An 18,162-nucleotide genomic window follows, 5' to 3' on the forward strand; every position below is an offset into this window, starting at 1 on the left:
TGACAATGGACCCAGAGACCGGCAGGCGGTACTGGTGTCTCTCACCCTGGGCATGGGGCAGCCATGCACACTGACAGGCAGCACGCACAGCAGTGGCCGGTGGGTGCTGCAGCCACGCCTCTGTCAGCCCAGGGCAGGCAGGCAGCGCACTGGCCTCCCCCGTAGGACCAGACACAACTGGGGCGCCTGCTGTGTGCTCATCACTGAGAGGTGATTAACTCAGGCACGAGAGGCACAGAATGCAGCCCCAGGCCCTGCCGCGGCCATGCTCTCACAAGCAACATGAGCTTCCAGCAAGGACGGGGGCTGTGGGCTGGTCAGAGCTCGGCAGGGCTTCCACCCACGAGCAGAGTCTCCCAAGGAGGAGGCTGGCTGGGTCATCACTTGGGGAGTCTGAGTGGACTGAGCGCCTGCAGGACCCCAGGGAGCACCCACCTCGGGTGGTGGGCAGCATGTCGGAGAGCCCCTGCCAGGCCGTCACCATTTCTGGATTCTTTTCCAAATCAGCAAAGTTCTTCCAGACTCTGATGGCACCGTCATCTTGGGGAGACAAGAGAAGATATTCAAATGCAGGCCTGGCTGCTCTGGGAAGGGTAGGAGGGCCCTCCCCCGGAGGCACAAGAGGACAAAGGCTGCCCAGCCCGAGGGACAGATGGGTCTCTCATCTGGTGAGGCAGATCAGAGGCAGAGTGAGGCCTGTTCTGGCCTGACCTTGGGCTTCAGGGCTGTACCTCCGCCTCAGCATCCCCGATCCTGCCCCCCACCCCCCAGGGGATCACCTGCCAAGAAGAGGCAGTCTCAAGGGGATGGTGCTCAGGGCCTCTCTCTCCCCACCTCCCCACACGAGACTCAGGAAATGGGCGGGTTGTTCCTCCTGCCTCTCCAGGCTCAGAATGGGGCAGAGGCCCCGGCAGATGGGCAGCCAGGTGGGCCTGAGTGTGTGGGTCCACCACCTGGCTGTCTGTCCATCTGTCCTTCCTTCCTTCCTCCTGGTGTTGCTTGCCCCCAGGACCCTGCTCTCTGGCCTCACTAGCCCTTCACACGAGGCCCTCAAGGATGACCTTGCCTCAAGCTGCAGAGGGAGGATGAGGTCATCTGGGGACACACTGGGAAACACTTGCCTGATCTCTGCTGAGAAGTGAAGCCTCCCTGCTGGAGAACTCAAGCCTCGTGCTGCACCTCCACTGGGACCCGACTCCTGAAGGGCCCTGGGTTCCTCTGCTGTGTCTCTGCGCCCAGAGAATCACCCTCTCTGCCTCCTCTTTGGCGCTCAGAGAGGCTCAGTGTGACCTGTCCTCAAACCCCCAACTGACCCTACTGGCTGCCAGCACCACTCTGGGTTTTCGTCCTCCCCCTCCCTGCCTGATGTCTGCCAGGGGGCTGGCTTTGGGCCGGAGCTGGACTTTATTTTCCTGGGGAGAGCTGCCAGCAGGACCTCTCCCCATGGGTGTGCCTTTAATGGTGGAGGCCTCCACTTGGGAGTGATTAGTCCCCTTTGCCAGAAGAAACAATCAAGGTCATAGGAAGCTTTGTGCCAATTCGTGCTGGGATCTTGCATCTGTCCCCCACCACCTCTGCATTGGGGTTTAGGTCCCCACCACACAAACCCCACTCACCTGTGGCTGTGAGCAGGAGTGAGCAGTCCTGGCCATTCAGATACTCCATGGCCGTGACCCTCGTGTACCGAGGGTTTCCGTTGTGGAAATAATCCAGCTTCTCCCCTTTCTCCCAGTCCCAAAAACTTCAGGGAATAAGAGAGGAATAAGGCTAGTGATCAGGGAAATACAAACAAAAGCCACAAGGAAATACCACCTTACACCCACCAGGTCGGCCACCAGCAAAAACACAGAAAGGGACAAATGTTGTCAGGGATGTGGAGAAACTGGAACGCTGTGCCCTGCTCGTGGGAACGTAAAATGGTGTAGCTGCCATGCGAAACAAGAGTGGTTCTTCAAGATAACTAAACACAGAACTACCATTTGGCCAGGATTCCACCTCTGGGTATACACTGTGCACCCAGGTTATATCAGTGTCACTCACAACAGCCAAAGGGTGAAAGCAACCCAAATGCTCATCAATGGATGAAGGATGTAACAAAATGTGGTCCATACACATGGACTATTATTCTGTCTTAAAAGGAAAGGAAGTTCTGACACCTGCTTTGTTAAGTGAAATAATCCAGTCAAAAAAAGGACAAATACTAGATGATTCCACTTATATGAGGTTCCTGGAATAGACAAATTCATAGAGACAGGAAGTAGAGCGTGGGGTGCTGGGCCTGGGAAGTGGGGAGGGGGAGTCAGTGTTTCATGAGGACAGAGTTTCAGTTTAGGGTGATGAAAAAGTCCTGGAGATGGACAGTGGTGATGGCTCCACAACAAGGTGAATGTGCTTAATGCCACTGGACTGCACACTTAAAAACGGAGAAGACAGTAAATTTTATGTTATGTATAAAGAAAGGAGAGGAATAAGAAACAGGTAAGAATTCTATCCATTTTGGGCTTCCCTGGTGGCACAGTGGTTGAGAATCCGCCTGCCAGTGTAGGGGACACGGGTTTAATCCCTGGCCCGGGAAGATCCCACATGCCGCAGAGCAACTAAGCTCGTGTGCCACAACTACTGAGCCTGTGCTCAGAGCCTGTGAGCCACAACTACTGAGCCCACGTGCCACAACTACTGAAGCCCACGCGCCTAGAGCCCGTGCTCCACAATGAGGGAAGCCACTGCAATGAGAAGCAGCCCGCGCACCGCAACAAAGAGTAGCCCCCGCTTGCCGCAACTAGAGAAAGCCCGCGTGCAGCAATAAAGACCCAACACAGCCAAAAAAAAAAAAAAAAAAAAAAAGGAATTATATCCATTTTATCAGCTATAAAAAGAATCGCGTCCATAGTTCTCTCCCATCAAGTGAGCACTTTCTCAGTGACATAAGGGCAATGGTCACTATGAATTAACATGGTGTCTTGTTACTGACACTTTCCCTTCACACACTTGCTGCCCTTGCACACGAGTGGGTTCCTCACATGTCCTGTCACTGTGGGATCCTGATGAGCCCCTGTGCACCGGTCTCTGTTCACTACACAGGAATGGCCCCCTCTTCGTACCAGAAGCTCCCGGCCCGGCCCACACATAACCATGCTCAGGCCTCTGGAACACCTGTGGTAACGTGGCCAAGTGCAACCCTGGGAGGGCGCGGGCAACACCAGGAGGAGGGACGTCTCTCGGCAAGTTTTCCAGCCCCCCCCGCCCGAAACAGCCCAAAGGCCCAGGCTGAGGCGTTTCCACACCAGGAGGGTGCAGGCGCATCCTGCCCCCATCCCCCAGGGTCTACCTATTCTCCAGCTGAAAGGCCAGCCCTGCAAGTGCCCCACGTACCAGATGCTGTCTTTGTCAGCGACGGCCACACACGGCGTAAAGGGGTGAAACTTGACCACGGAGGGGACACCAGGGTTCCTGTTCAGAAATATCTGGTCGTCCAGCCTTGTGATACCTGCCAAGGGAAACACACGACTATGGGTCTCAATTTGCAGCAAATGTCAATGATGTATTTTACCAAGGCCAACACCAGTCCCTAATGTTTGGGGACCTGGAGGGGCCCAGAGGAAAGCAGGGGTTACAGCGCAGGGGTGGGCTCCTGACAGCAGGGCCCTGCCTCTGCTTGGACATGGCTAGCATTCGATATATAATTGCGACAACCCGTCAGCAATACTCAGATCAGTGCACGCTGGTTAAGGTTTTAGGAAAAGAGCACCAAAGATTCTGGAATAAAGCTCAGTAAGGTTGAGATTCGTAACTGAGACCCAAGGCTGAAGCCTCGGTCTGGCCATCGCTGTCTGCAATCCAGCCAAGGATGTGAACGGGGATTTGTTCACCAGGCCCCAATACAGCCACTTGGGAAAAAACCCTCGTGGCCCTGAAGGAGCTTTAGAAGAACAACGAAGAGAGGATAAAACTGCTAAGAGCATCCGACAGGTTCACATACATTTCTGGAGAATGACACAGGCTTACGCAGAGGAGCCAGGCGTGGTGGCCCCTCTTCCCTGCACGTCGTAGAGGGTGAGCAGCCCTCATGACACTCAGGCCCCGGAGTCACCCCCTCCTCAGTGGCTGGACGCAAGTCTTGGGTGACACAGAGGAGCTGCTCACGCTTCGTGAACCTGGCACCGGCCGGGCGAGCTACTGCCACCCACGATTTCAGTCCTTTTCCGCCTCCCTTTGCTAAAACAACTAACACAGAAAACCACTCAACAATCAAGACAGGGTTAAACTAACAGGCAAACAGGTCCCGGAGGGTTTAACTGTTGCCCAGAGGTGCCTTCCCCCACAGCCATGGGTTTCCCAGGACAGGGGCATGATTTGACCCAGGAAAGATGAGGGGACACCCAGGTCCTGAGTCACTGCAGGTGTTCTGCAGACATGCAGAGATCCATGTATGATGGCAAAGTCATGGTGTCACGGTGGGTGGCCGGAGGGGTCATGGATAGAAAAGGCAGCATTAACTTTCCCAGCTCGTTTCGCGGGGCCTCGCTGACTTGTCCGGTGCCTTTGCTCGGCCCGCAGGCGTGATTCCTGTACTTCTACTGTTCACAGCCTTCCCAGCACACCACTGGTCTCAGATAAAACTGCAACTTCATGAGGAGTCCGGGCTCTGAGCGCGGCAGGTAGCGGAGGAGGCTGTGGCCTCACTAGCGGCCCTGTCCTCCCTGCCCACGTCCACCGGCAGTGATGCTCCCGTCAGCAAGCTCACTTGCTAAGGTTTTCAGCGGCTCAGCAGTTCTTCTTGGTGTGTGTCTGACAAGCAGACCTCTTTTTTTCCACAAAGACTGGAAAAGAGAACCCCTGACCCTAATTTACAGTGATACTTTTTTTCTTTTTTGTCCGGAAAACCTGGTTGTTTCTCGAGTGGCTGGCTCTAATTTCACTCCCTTCAGATGTCCGACTGCGCGCAGCGGACTGGCTCCCAGGTTGCGCCCGTGGGTACAGGGAAACCAATTTGTTCTGCTGTCCCCGTCCATAGGCCTGGGGTTCTAAAGAACTACCAGCTTCCAAGAAAACAGGCCCTTGACCCCATAATGCGGAGAGCTTCTATCAAGCTGGGCGGCTCACTCTCTCCTGGAGAAAGCTGCAGACTCTGAATTCCACATCCCCAGAGGCTTTACATCCAGCTGTGACAGTGCTTTCATAGAGGCGAGTTACAAACAACCAAGATTAGTTTTAGCAGAAGTGACCGCACATTAATGAAACGTGACCCGAGCATCTCACGGAGAGCACTGTGAACGCATGCCGAAGTGCTTCCGAAACAGCACTGCTTCTGGAAGTGCTCAGTGGGCCAAGGAGTGCGCTGGGCCTGGGCAGGTGGGCCAGGGACGAGACCCCGACTCCAGGCTGCTTGCAGGCAGGGACGGTCTCATGGGTTCTCACTCTCAACTTTAAAAAGTAACCCGTAATAATCAAGAGAATTTGACAGGACAGGAAGGCAAGGTCACGACAATAATTCAACAGAAGCGTTAAGAGCCTGCTTATCCACTCTGTGCGGTACCCGGGCAGGGTCAGTCCACCGCCCAAAGCTGGCCCAGCAATGAGGGCTCAGGCAGAGCCAAAAGACCAGCCCATGCCCTGTGCACTCACAGCTGTGGGACTGGGTCGGTTCCCGGGCCAGCGGGGGCTGTACTGCTGGGAGAGGGAGAGGAGAGAGGCTCGTCTCTGGGGGGTGGTGAGGGGCCCAGTACTCTGTCCCTGTTCTGATCACAGGGTGGAGGCCCTCAGCTGCCCCCTCCCACCCTGCTTCAGTGCCAGGGGGCTGCTGCAGCCAAGATGAGGAGGACCCACGGCCCAGCAGCCCTCCCTGTGGCAGCCGCGTGTCCACGCTGCTCACTGCCACTTCACCGGGGGTGGGGGTGGGGTGGGGCTGGGGGGCATGCAAAGTGGGAGGTTTGGGCATCTGTTGGCAAATTTAGTAAAAGGTTTGGTCGAAATGTGACTGATACACAGCTTTGGGTGATAGAGAGCAATTATTTGGGGGCCTGGTGGGGTCCAGGTAAACACAGCCAGGGCCTGGTGTTTGTCTTCTGTCCCCATGGGGAGGACACAGGCCCACTCTGCCGTGGACCCCAGGGCCTGCGGAGGGCTTGCTCCTTCCTCTCTGGAAACGACAAAAGGCAGAAGACACAATTGTCCAGAAGCTGCCAGTCAAGACAGGAGCTTCCCTGGACAATGATCCCAGAGAGCTTCTAAGTCTCCCTGAGGGCAAAGGCACAGAGTCTCCTGGGACCAGGCTTTGTCAGGCAGGTGGACAGTGCCCCCACCTTGGCACTCCTCCCTCCCTCGAGCATCTCCGCCAGCCTCACTTCTCCCCTGCACAATGGCGGGGGGGGGCTGTCCAGAAGCTGCCAGTCAAGACAGGAGCTTCCCTGGACAATGATCCCAGAGAGCTTCTAAGTCTCCCTGAGGGCAAAGGCACAGAGTCTCCTGGGACCAGGCTTTGTCAGGCAGGTGGACAGTGCCCCCACCTTGGCACTCCTCCCTCCCTCGAGCATCTCCGCCAGCCTCACTTCTCCCCTGCACAATGGCGGGTGGGCGCCTGCTCAACGACCGCGGTGGCCCTTGGGGACACTGCTTACCCTTCTGGATCAGCTGCTGCGCCTGCTTCCTGACGCGGGTGTTTCGCAGAAACCGCCACTCCCGCTCCTTGCGGATCTGACTCTCCAGGTCATGCTCTTCCGGGATCTTCAACAATAAAAAAACAATTATTTTCAGATAAGAGGATTCCTCCTCCGCAGGTGCTAAAGAACCTGGGTTCTCTGGTCAGCCAAGTGTCCAGTGCCCTACCGCAGGCCAAAGCAGAGCATTACAGTCAGAGGTTGGTCACTGGATCCCCGAAGCAGCTTCCCTCTCTATGCTGGGAGTGCCGCTCACTGCTGGCCGCTGGGCTTAGAGGCTCTGAGACCTGGGACCGGGTTGCGGGAGAGCTGGCTGGCGCGGGGACACGGAGTGGAGACTTAGGAAACCCCTGCCCCCACGACGGCCCAGTGGTGGAAGCCAGAAGCCGTCACACTCTGACAGGGCAGCAGGGGGGCTGCTTTCAAAGCAGACAGATTTTGAGGGGAGGTTCAGGGATAAGGGCTGGGTGTTTTCTGAAGGAGGGGACACAAAGGGCCCTGCTGTGCCAGACACTAAATTTGCTCCTTCTTGCCCTTAAATGCAAAATTGGAAAAAGATGGGCTGTGCTCAGAGACTTTTGCTTTTATTCTTTGATGCCAAAGGGAACAGAGGCATCTGGTTAGAAGATGAACGAGCTCATGAGAAGTGACAGAGGACAGAAGCCAGGGCATGGCTACCCCATGACAGCTGCAAGAGGCAGGCCAGGCCTGAGGGTGGGATCTTCTCTGGGAGTTGCGGCCTGCCCCACTCCACCTAATGCAGCAGAGGGTGAAGCTGGCATCGGATTCCGCAGAGGTGGGGATTGAGGAAGGAGTTTCGACCCTATGCCAGAGAACTTCTGCCCTCCCTAATCAGCTTTCAAGAGACGGAGTTTATCTGCACGTGAAGTATATGGATGCTGAACAGTCCCCTTTCCTGGATAAGCGCCCTTCTTGCTTCATGGCTGGCATGTGTGCATGGCGTGGGTGCATGTGGGCTACGGATGGGTGTGCCTAGGAGAGGGCCACACTTAGCAAATAATAAGTTATGATTTAAGTCTACTTTATTCATAACAATCACTTGTCATGTAAAAAAGATGTATCTCCTAAATCACATAGTCAATCTGGCTAACTCTGGTTCCCTGCTTGAAAACTCAGAGTTGTAAAATCCCAAAATACAAAAGGAATCCAGTAAACTAGGAAAAACCCTACTTCCACTTAGCTGAGTTAACCAGCCTTGTACTCAGCCAGGTAACACCACACAGGCAGAAGGAGCCCATATTCATCCTGGAGAAAGCATCAGGATGAAGGACAGTGAACGTGGTCGTGTGCACGTGCCCGTGTGTAAGTGTGGCTGAGAAATGAGGTAACGTCTACACAGAGAGGAGTTCAGCTCACATTTTAGGCAGTTATTACATGAAATGGTCATGGAGCACTTTCGTGTCTTCTCCTAGAATGCTCTGTGTTATCTCTGATCACAAATGAACAACCCCAAACCTCACCTCGTCCCTGTGTACAGATGCCGAGGCCTCTGTGTTCCAGCATTTCATTGCTACACTCCTTTTTTTCTCTTAAAAATCACAAAACTACGCCCAGCAAAACAGCAAAGATATCCTGACACAGAGACAACCGAAGAAAAGTCACCCAGAGCCTCCAGAGCACAGTTAGTGCCGTAGACATAACCCCACAAAGGTACTTGGGATAGACGGTGGGTTTTTACCAGTTAGTTTTGTTTCATGACAATCCAGAGATTATCTGAAAACAAATAACAAATAACCAATAACGTAGAACAATAATAAGAAAACCCCACATGAAAAGACTGAGACTGCACCTGAATGAATCTCTCGTTTCTGCGGGAATAAATTAGAGGAAGGGTCTAGACAAGCAGGAAGGGAGTGAGACAGGCAGGCATGAAGTTCTGGACTGTACTCCCCATGGTGGGGGCAGGTGGGATGAAGGAAGGGGGACGGGAGGCAGCTGCGCATGGGAGTGTGGCCACACGTGCCTTGGGGACACAGGCTGACCTCCACGGCATAGCCGGGCACCACTGCCCTGGGCTGAGTCCTCAGCAGCAGAGTGTGGCGCTCCCGGGAGCGGTCCCACGGGCATACAGGCTCTGCTGAGCTCAGAGAAGGACTTGCAGAACTGAACTGAACTAAACCGCAGCCCAGGAACCAGTGAGAGCATCGTCTTGGGGATAATCGCCATGAAGCACTAGGACAAGCAGGGGCGGAGAGCAGTGGGACAGTGTGGGACGCGAGGGTGGAGTGAGACGAGGAGAGGACAAGAGAGCAGAAGAGGCCATGAGAAGCAGCCGGCGTTGGCCGGCCGGGATGGACAAGGATGGACGTAGGGACCAGACAGCCGATTTCCCACTCAGCCTTTCTTAATCATCCGCTCATGTGCTCCTCCCCTCCCCCATGGCTCTGCAGGCTGAACAAAAGCTTCTGACTAAACAAAAGACCAGACCCACACTGTGCTGCGCTTTCCTCTAAGCAGAGCTGGAGGGACGTGGGTGTGGGAAATAGTGTTACATGATTAGGATCACGACACTCCTCGAATTCCTAACACCTCCTGGCTTCTCCTCAAACAGAAACCAATTACGGTGCTGAAGCCTCCTGAAGCCTCCTGAGGAGCTGGCAGCTGATGGCTGGTGAGGGTGTCCCCCTCGCTCCTTGCCTGTCACTGGGGCAGGCTGGGCTTGGGAACAAAGGAAGACCAGAGGGTCTGCAGAAGCCTGAGGGTGGGCATTTCCACGTGGAGCAGGTTCTCATATGATGAATTTGTGAATCACAGGGCTGGGTCTTACCCTCAATGCCTCTGAATTTAAAGAGGTTTAAGTGCATAAAATTCATGACAGGCACGTGACTATCACGATTGCAGCATGACCCCTGGGGAAGGCTCATGATGTCAATGCTAAATTCTCAGACACCGAGCTCCCTGGGTTCCCACCATAAACAAAGCCGAGTTCTGTGGCAGGACAGAGTACCTCTGCGCTTGCCTCTCACCTTGTTTAATAACAAACACTCTCCCCAAACAATGACAGGGGGTCAGCAGTGCCGGGAGGGTGTGCACTGGCTGCGGGCTCACCTGGTTCAACCCGCCACCTCTGGGCATGACATCTAAGGGGTGAAGACCACTGACTGCCAAGGAAAAAGCTCTGAAGTGCAGATCAGAGTTCACTGCAGGTACTGATACCCAAATGTGGGCATTTTCAACATCAGGCCACACTTCTCGTAAAGCATCAGGGTGACCGAGATACAGTTCACATGCATTAAATTTCACCCTTTTGGGCACAGTATGTAACCACCACCACAGTGAGCATGCTGAACAGTCCCCCACACCTCAAACTGCCACGTGCCCTCTGTAGTCAAGCCCTCCCCCAAGCCCCAGCCCAACACCCTGCCCTCTGTTCTCTGTCCCTGCAGCTTTGTTTCGCCTTTTCCAGTGGTGGCTGTGGGTCTGCATCCGAGTGAAACACGTGAACACGTAAGTAGAGGTCCCCACAAACCGCAGCCCTGGCCTGCGGAGCCTCCCCCCGCGGTCAGCTGACGTGCACTGCTGGAGGACACCTGCACTCTGAGTCTGAGTACTCGGTGCTGAGGAAAGGAAAGCAAATCCTTAGGGAAAAGTCAAGTTCATTTCTAAGTTTAAGAGAAACATGTTTTGGATTACCTATGCCACTTCTCCCCACAGGTAGATGACTGAGAACAGGCATCCCTGGAGACTTCAAGGACAGCCACTCAGCACCCCACCAAGTAGCTTCCGAGACTTACAGTCACTGCCATTTCAGTGAGACGGCAGACCAACCACCTAGAGTCCAAGTCACTTGGCCGCACTTGCCTTAAGTAGGAGACTGTATTAACGAAACTGAACTTCCATTACTATTAGACTAAACCCCCTTAACTTTCAAGCAGATGGTATGTACCACAGATCTAAAGGACAACTCGCTACCTACAGCACCAGCGACGAACTGTCTCCTGGGACAAATTCTGGTGTTTGCCTACTTCCTCCTTTCTTAGCCAGAGAAGCCCGAGATGTCCTGTCCGCAGGCAGACAGGTCAGCAGGAGCAGGCCGACCCTGGCATGGACAATACACTTGGTTGACTGTAACAGGCCTCAGTGATCTCTTGGGGTCATTTCTTTATTTTTTTATTATTTTAAAAAATTTATTTATTTATTTTTGGCTGTGTTGGGTCTTCGTTTCTGCATGTGGGCTTTCTCTAGTTGCAGCGAGTGGGGGCTACTCTTCGTTGCGGTGCATAGGCTTCTCATGGCGGTGGCTTCTCTTGTTGAGGAGCACGGACTCCAGGCGCACAGGCTTCAGTAGTTGTGGCATGCAGGCTCAGCAGTTGTGGCACATGGGCTTAGTTGCTCTGCGGCATGTGGGATCTTCCCGGACCAGGGCTCGAACCCTTGTCCCCTGCATTGGCAGGGAGATTCTTAACCACTGCGCCACCAGGAAAGTCCCAGGGTCATTTCTTTAATATATTTTTTTCCTGATTATAAAGGTACTTCGTGCTAAGTGTAGAAAGTATGGCCATCCTGTGGCCAGTTTATGTCCTGTTTTTTTTTCCCTTTTAAAGAAATTTTATCATGAGCATTTTCTTATGTTACTAATTTCAAAGCTTTATTTTTTAATAGCTCCAATAATATCGTATCAAATACTTCATCCTTTTTTAACCATTCCCCTCCTGTTGGACATTTCCGTGGATCCTAGTTTTCACTACTGAGAGAGTGCTTCTCCTTTTCAGCAACGGGGCTTGATAAATTAGAACTCTATCACCTGCCTCAGGCACTGACAACTGTTATTCCGTGTTGTAACTGACAAAAATCAGTATCACTACAGGGAAACAGGAAGGCCGGAGAAAAGTTGTAATAGAGTCCAAATACTCTTCCTGGAAATTACTTGGGTATGTAGCTTGATATACAAGTGAGAATAAACTGCAGTTTTCAATTTTCCATTATCTATGAGGGAAGAGGAAGGTGGTTTTGTAAGAACGTGCTTTAGACCAGCAAAGTCTAAAATGAACCCCTGCAGCACTCCCTGCTGAAAGACGGGCACAAAGATTCAGCTCTGACAGCACTGCCCTGTCTCACCCTGGCACCCTGAATGTGTGGCCTGAGTCTGTAGCAAGAGGACACACGTCACGTCATCAAACCTGGAAGGCAGTGTCCCGGAATAAGCCAGATTACCCCAGTCAGCTAGCTTAGTCCAACAGTCCCCAAAGTCAGAAGCGGCCCAAGTGTGGCCTGGGGACCACCTGGATGACCTTGCTAATCAAGACGAAATGGCACATTTTATACTGGCAAGCTCGGAAAAGGCAGGTAAGTGAGGTCTGTTTCTTTTACCGTTTTTTACCTGTTAATCCCAGCTACCATGACAGCAATCTGGCGTCCCCTCAACAGCCACCCTCGGTGGGACAGGAGGCCAGTGGGCACAGCAGGGCCCTGTGCAGCCGGCACCTGCCCCGGGCCACGGCTCAGGGCAGGGCCTGCACAACTGCACCTGGGCTGCTAGGAGTCACAGCATGTGGCCCCCGAGGGTCACAGTGAGCAAACCAGTGGGGATCAGACCTTGGGCTCAGAGCAGAGGGGTTCGGACACCCAGGCCTGAGGCCGGGGCTCTGGAGTCCTGTGTGCGTTTGCTGAGGAGACGGGGGCAGTGCACGCCAGGGGACCCTGGCTCTAAACCCTGAGAGCTGCTGACGCACCACTACCTTCATGACAGGCTGGGCAAAGTACCGCGCGCTCCAGTCGCAGAACCCTGTCTGCATTGTGGCCGAAACAAAACTTCTGTGCCCAGCAGCATCATCCGCGTCGTCAGTGGTCTTCGGGGCATTTGGAAAGGAGGAGGCAAGGAGAAGACAGAAACAGAGTTAGTCACGTCACCCCCAAACTTCTTTGTGAGCTCGAGACAGTCCAGCCCTGGAGACCGAGGCACAGGGGTCAGGCTTCTGAGGGCAATATCTCCGTGGTCCCCTCACTTCTGCGTCCTGGTGCCCAAGGAACCCCGACTGTCAGGACAGGGCTCTGAGTCTGTGCTCAGAGGCCGAGCATCCCCCAGGGCTGGCTGAGGTGGCCTGGGCTGCAGAGTCCCTGACACTTGCCATCGGTGCTGAATCAGCAGCCCCACGAGGCCTTTGTTGCCTGGTCCCAGGGCCACTGCTCCCACCAGGCCAGTCATACACATAGGACCTTGGCCTACCCTCTGGCTCCTGGATAAGAGCACAGTAGAGCTTGGGCCAGCTGGGACTTCTAAGCATTAAAACTTAAAACACGTGGCTCTGCTCACTGGGACAATGGTTCAGTTCCCCGCTGCAAAACCAACAGGGGCCAGGATGGCAGAGCAGGGGTTTGCCTCACTGCACGTGGCCAGGCATGAGAAGTGCCTCACAGAGGAGCCCCCGCTACCCAGGGAGATGCACTGGGTGGAAAATCCCACAGATGGGGTCAGCAATAAGGTCTTACCTCCTGCCTGACAGGGGAACCGCAGCCGCCTGCCACCACCTCGCGGCTCTGCTGGGCCAGGACCCACGGATCATGGTCCAGCTGCTCCTGCCTGGCTGCCCCATGTAGGGTCCAGCAGGGAGGCTAAACCTGGCACCTGGCGTTGTGGCCATTTTTGTTCCTCAGCCATCAAGGCGAGGGGAGCAGGCAGCTCCAAAGCCAGGTGGGCGGGGCCGGTGGCAGGTGTGGACACCTGTCCATCCCCAACACCTGCATCTAGTTTCAAAGTCGGGGTGCAGGCTGCTGTGACCTTCCTGTTAAAATTGCCGGTCACTGGTGAGCTGAGACGTGTCCTTGGCGCATTCAGAACACCCTCGCTATACCGTTTGTGCTTGGCTGGGACAGCAGCAAGCAGTCTGGACAAGACACGAGGCCCCAGCTTTTGTGTCCACCCTGTTATGTGTTCTCACAACCCTGACAAACAAGGACGCCAATTCCTCCCTCTCCTGAACAGCCTCGTTTAACTTAGCGGCTGAGACCACACCCACCTACGGGGCATAATTGAATGTTGATGGAAAAAGCAAACAACCTGTCAGAACAAGTGCTTCTGTGGAGCAGCTGCCACGTTTAGTGGAGACAAATGCTATTGACTGAGAAGGGAAAAAGCCAATCAGCCCATGTGTTGCTTGTTACATGGAAGCTGCCAAGAGTGAACCCAGAACAAGGGGCTGCAGGAGGAAGAGGGACACCCTGCGATATCTGCCCAGACGTGGGGGCAGGAGTCCAGAGCCATTGGTGGCTCACGGCTTTCTGCACCCGGGCCAAGGCCGTCGCCCGAGGTGGTGTCTCTCCTCTCAGGAGCGAACGTCCCAGCACCCAAGCCCATTAGAGTTAGTGTTTAAAACCACATCCGTACCTGGTCTGGGCCCTTGTCGAACATCTTCCGTGTCCGGGGGAACTGGTGGGAGTGGGGTGTGTACTGCACCGCCACGGGGCCTGTGGTGCCCGGCCGGCCTGCAGGCAGGTCTCGGCTGACCGGCTGCTTGGCCACGTCGTTGGTCAGGCTGGAGCTGCTTGCACTGGATGTTGGCGGGGAGCCTCTGCCGTCGGGAAAAAAGAAACACTGTGTTTTACCCAGAACACACTCCTTTGAAACCAAACCCTAAGCAACTTCCCCTAGTACTGCCCACTCCCAGATCCTGCGAATGGGCCCAGGGTCACCAGCTTGGACCATCCTCAACTGCATGGCTTGTCAACGTGCCTTCCAAACCTGAGCTGCTGGTGCTGAATTAATGACCCCTTCTAGCTTCTGCCTGCAGGTTCTAAGAACCATCTTCCCCTGAAAACCAATGCAGCAGGAGGCAAACTCAGTCAGGACTTTGAGTAGGCTCCAGGAGGGTGCAGGGCACGTCTACTCCCCTGAGATCCAGTGCACAGCTCTGTGAACACTGATTAAGCGGAGGGTTCCACCCTGCTGGTCACTCACTGGAAGACACGGACCCTCTCTAATAAAATTCTGAATGGAGTCAGGTTCAGTTCAACTTTTGCTGTCACAATTGTGCAGATAAAGGTAGGAAAGGATTCTAGGAGGGGCTCAGATGAGAAGATGTCGGGGTGTGAGAGAGAGCCTGCAGGCTGGAGAGGGAGGGGGAGGCAGGGGGAGGCCGTGCTGGGAACCTCCCCAGATCTCGGAGGGCAGCTGCCCACCACTCACCCCGCCTGGTGGATGTGGATGCCCTTGTTGGTGGGGCTGGCGGGTGCCGACTGAGTGAGGGAAGAGGTGGTGAGGATGCGCTGAGGCCGGGCGTTCACTGTGGCCTGAAGGAACAAAGGGACAAGTGAGGTGGGTGGTCACTGTGACAACCTGAGGCTACAAGACTAGCACAGGTTGGTGGCTGCTTTTGAGTGGCTTCAAAATCACAGCAAAGGGCTTTTGGCTGAGGAAATCTCATACGAATGGAAGGTCTCAGTTAAAATTTTCCCCGCAAATGTCACCCGCTAGATAAAATGATATTCTGTTGCTTTTCTGGAAGGTATTCCCCTGGTCCAGTGAGGCTCCAAGGATGCCCCCCGCCCCGAAACACTGTCACAAAACTGCACCGGGACTAATGAGGGGTGGGGGGCGTCTGGAAGTTGGGGAGAAGGCTCTCCAGGCTCCCTCTCATGGCAGGAGCTCTCCTGGAGGGAGCAGCTTCCTGGGCGGAGCTGGCACTTGGGATGGAGCCTGCCTAGGCTCAGCCTCGGTTGTTCATTGTCATATTTTGGCACAGGCTCAAAACAGCACCTTGGGTGCAGCATTTTGTGAATGGAGACAAGACCCAGGTCTGTGCACTTCCTCCCATGATCACGTGCAGGTTTGATATTTTACCCAGCAGAGAGTCTGTGCCAGCCTGGGCTGGCAGTCAGGAGGGAAGCAGCTTTGTTGTGATATTTTTAAATGGTGGAGGAGACAATAAGCAAACAGGGGTGTCACTGCTTAGCTACTGGTGGACCCACTGACGCCAAGTTCTTTCCTGAACCTCTGTTCTGAGTGCTGGACAGCTGGATGGGTCTGCTGGATCTGGACATCCAGGGTGAAAGGACCAGAAAGGGGCTGATGCTGTGGAGAGGGCGCCACTCTGGCAGGAAGAGAACAGGAATGGCGGCTGTTGGCCACCACTTGCCCAAGTGTGGCTGGTGCCAGGCTCAGTTCTCGAAGAGTGGGTGTCACCCAGCGAGATGGGCGGAGCCTCGACCTTCATGGGGTGATGCTCCAGGGGAACCCTGGACTGGCTACTTACAGAAGACCCTCAAATTCTGGCTTATTCTCTCAGCAGTTAGGAAGGCCATACCTATATTCAGCTGACAGGTAGAAAATTACAGGATACAAAACCACCAACATAATACCAATGTTTCCCAGATAATCCTTCACTTTGAAATGCAAACAGCAAGAACTGAATCATAACCAGCCTATAAAAACTTTTTTATTTTTTGAATTATAAAAGTTGTATTGTTTGTGTTTGTTTTGCTTTGGTATTTTATTTGGCCTCCACACACACACAACCCCAACAAGGCCTGAGAGCCAAATGATCCCTTAAGAGGTCTAAAAGGAGAAAAGAAATTTAAGCTAAGAAACTATAAACCGAATATGTGTCTCCTCAAAATTTCCAGAAAATCAGTGGGAGGTGATGAGGAAAGACAGAAAACTTTGGGGTTGAAATGCAGACTTCGGCTGAATCCACGACCTTTCAAAGTTTCCCTGAGCACAGAGGCTCTGCCACTGCCTGAGCTGGAGCCCACGGTGCTGATCTCCCCGGAGACGCCCACCCCGACTGCTCCCCTCCAAGGAGGCTCCAAAAGGGAAGCAGCGCGTGGGCCTGGGGTGACTAACTCTGCTTCCCTGCTCTTCACGGGGGGTGGAGGTGGCACAGCCCTGGCTTGTTCTGTCTCAGCCTCGAGGGCAAAGAAGACAGCCATGATTTTTTAATGCAGTTCACACTGACGGCTGCCACACACAGCTCTAGTTTTGCATCTGTTCTGGAAATCCTGAGAGGTGGGCATGTCACTGGTTGGAGAGGCCCCATGACTGGTGATCGATCCTAGGGTTTCAGGCTTAGATGAAGCTTCTTTGCCTAATGTTTCCTATTTGTGCAACATTCACTGCAGTGGTGCTGCAGTGGTGAGCATGAGTGGGGGGTGGCCACGCAGACCCGCCTGTCCGTGGGATTGGTGTGGATGGAGGCTGCTCCGGGAGCAGGTGGCGAGCAGGTTGTGGGAGATGCCCTCCAGGAAGGCCCCTTTCTGTGCTGGTTCCGGTTGCCGTTTCACACAGAGAGCACACCGCCAGGAAAGGGTAACAGAGAAACACCGGTGTGCTTGCTGGATGTCAGGCTTGGGCTGTATATGGAGGAGGATGGACCGTGGGTCTGAGAGACCCCAGGACCTCACCGTGAGCCCCAACCACTGCGAGCACACTTGCCCATTGTTCTCACGGTGTCAACACCCTGTCATTCTCCCTCCATGACGCTGCACTGGAGTCACTGGACCAGCAGACGCGCTTTGATGAAGGCCCGAGGTGAGTTCCCTTCCCAACAAGTGTTGAGTCCAGAAGAGGAAGGGCAGCAGCAGGAGGTCATGATTAGGGCTACAAGCCAACTTTTTAGAGAGTGGCAAACACCTTGTTAGTCAAATTTTAGGTCAGATGCATCCTCTTAGCCCAGTGCAAACACAGAAACGATTTGCAGGGACACTCACACACAGCCCCACCTGTGCTCCCCGCCCCCGTGCAGTTAATGGGGGTGGTCGCTGTAACGGGAGCCTGGGGCCGCAATAAGACGCTCCCTCAGTCTCCCACTCCAGGCGCTTTCTTAATCTGCAGATCTTCCACTAGAACACGTCGCCTCACAGGGATGCGGGAAAGTGTGATCCAGTGCAGAGAAAATACCCTACAGAGGTGATGAGGACAGGGAGTTTCCTAACTGGATCTAGACACAGTCAGGGTTTAGGACACCAACGGAGGCTTTTGGCTGCTCTCTCTTGGGGGATGGAGTATTTCAGAAAAGTCCCTGTTAACTGCATACCAAAGATCTGGATTCATGTGGGAGGAGGTGATTCCCCAAAGGATCGTCTACAGTTAATTCTGGGCTAAGCATGAGGCAGAGCCCCTGGTTGCTGGAGCACTGAGAATGGACACCTATGAAAGCACGTGACTCTATTTATCTAAAAAGTAATTTTTCTGTAAACCACACTTCCTAGATAAATAATATAAACTTTCCTTTTGGACTCTAAGTCCCAGGTAGAATTCACTTAAAGCAACGGTGGTGACTGTGATGAATTAGCTGGCACTTGGGAGAGCCGCACTCCTGGGGGCCTGGGGGCCCGCAATCCTCGGCCTCGCAAGAGCGGAACTCGCATCAGTGAGGCCAGGACCGGGCACAGCAGGGAGGCTCCATTTTCACAGACGAGGAGGACAACACCCACCCGAGTCCGCTGTGCCTTTCTCCAGGACCTCCTTCCTCTTCCTCTGTTTCTTTCCCCAAGACTGTACTTCCTCCCTCCCTGGTCACAGGCCCTAATATGTTGTAACAAACATACATTT

The 18,162-nt window shown here is 54.2% G+C and overlaps 1 protein-coding gene across 2 annotated transcripts in view; it reads right to left on the reverse strand.

Moving 5' to 3' along the window:
- The window catches only part of RPTOR (regulatory associated protein of MTOR complex 1), a 353,659-nt gene that overhangs the window by 14,460 nt on the left and 321,037 nt on the right, over positions 1–18,162 (reverse strand). For both annotated transcript variants that reach the window (XM_007462338.1, XM_007462339.1), the window contains 7 exons: positions 14,800–14,903; positions 14,002–14,185; positions 12,356–12,466; positions 6,618–6,723; positions 3,373–3,487; positions 1,617–1,741; positions 436–540 (listed from right to left, as the gene is read on the reverse strand). In XM_007462338.1, the coding sequence (XP_007462400.1) occupies positions 436–540; positions 1,617–1,741; positions 3,373–3,487; positions 6,618–6,723; positions 12,356–12,466; positions 14,002–14,185; positions 14,800–14,903 (850 nt within the window). The remainder of the gene's footprint in view (positions 1–435; positions 541–1,616; positions 1,742–3,372; positions 3,488–6,617; positions 6,724–12,355; positions 12,467–14,001; positions 14,186–14,799; positions 14,904–18,162) is intronic.

The sequence above is a fragment of the Lipotes vexillifer genome, unplaced genomic scaffold, assembly GCF_000442215.2.
Source record: "Lipotes vexillifer unplaced genomic scaffold, Lipotes_vexillifer_v1.1 scaffold1691, whole genome shotgun sequence".
In the NCBI taxonomy this organism is placed as follows: Eukaryota; Metazoa; Chordata; class Mammalia; order Artiodactyla; family Lipotidae; genus Lipotes; species Lipotes vexillifer.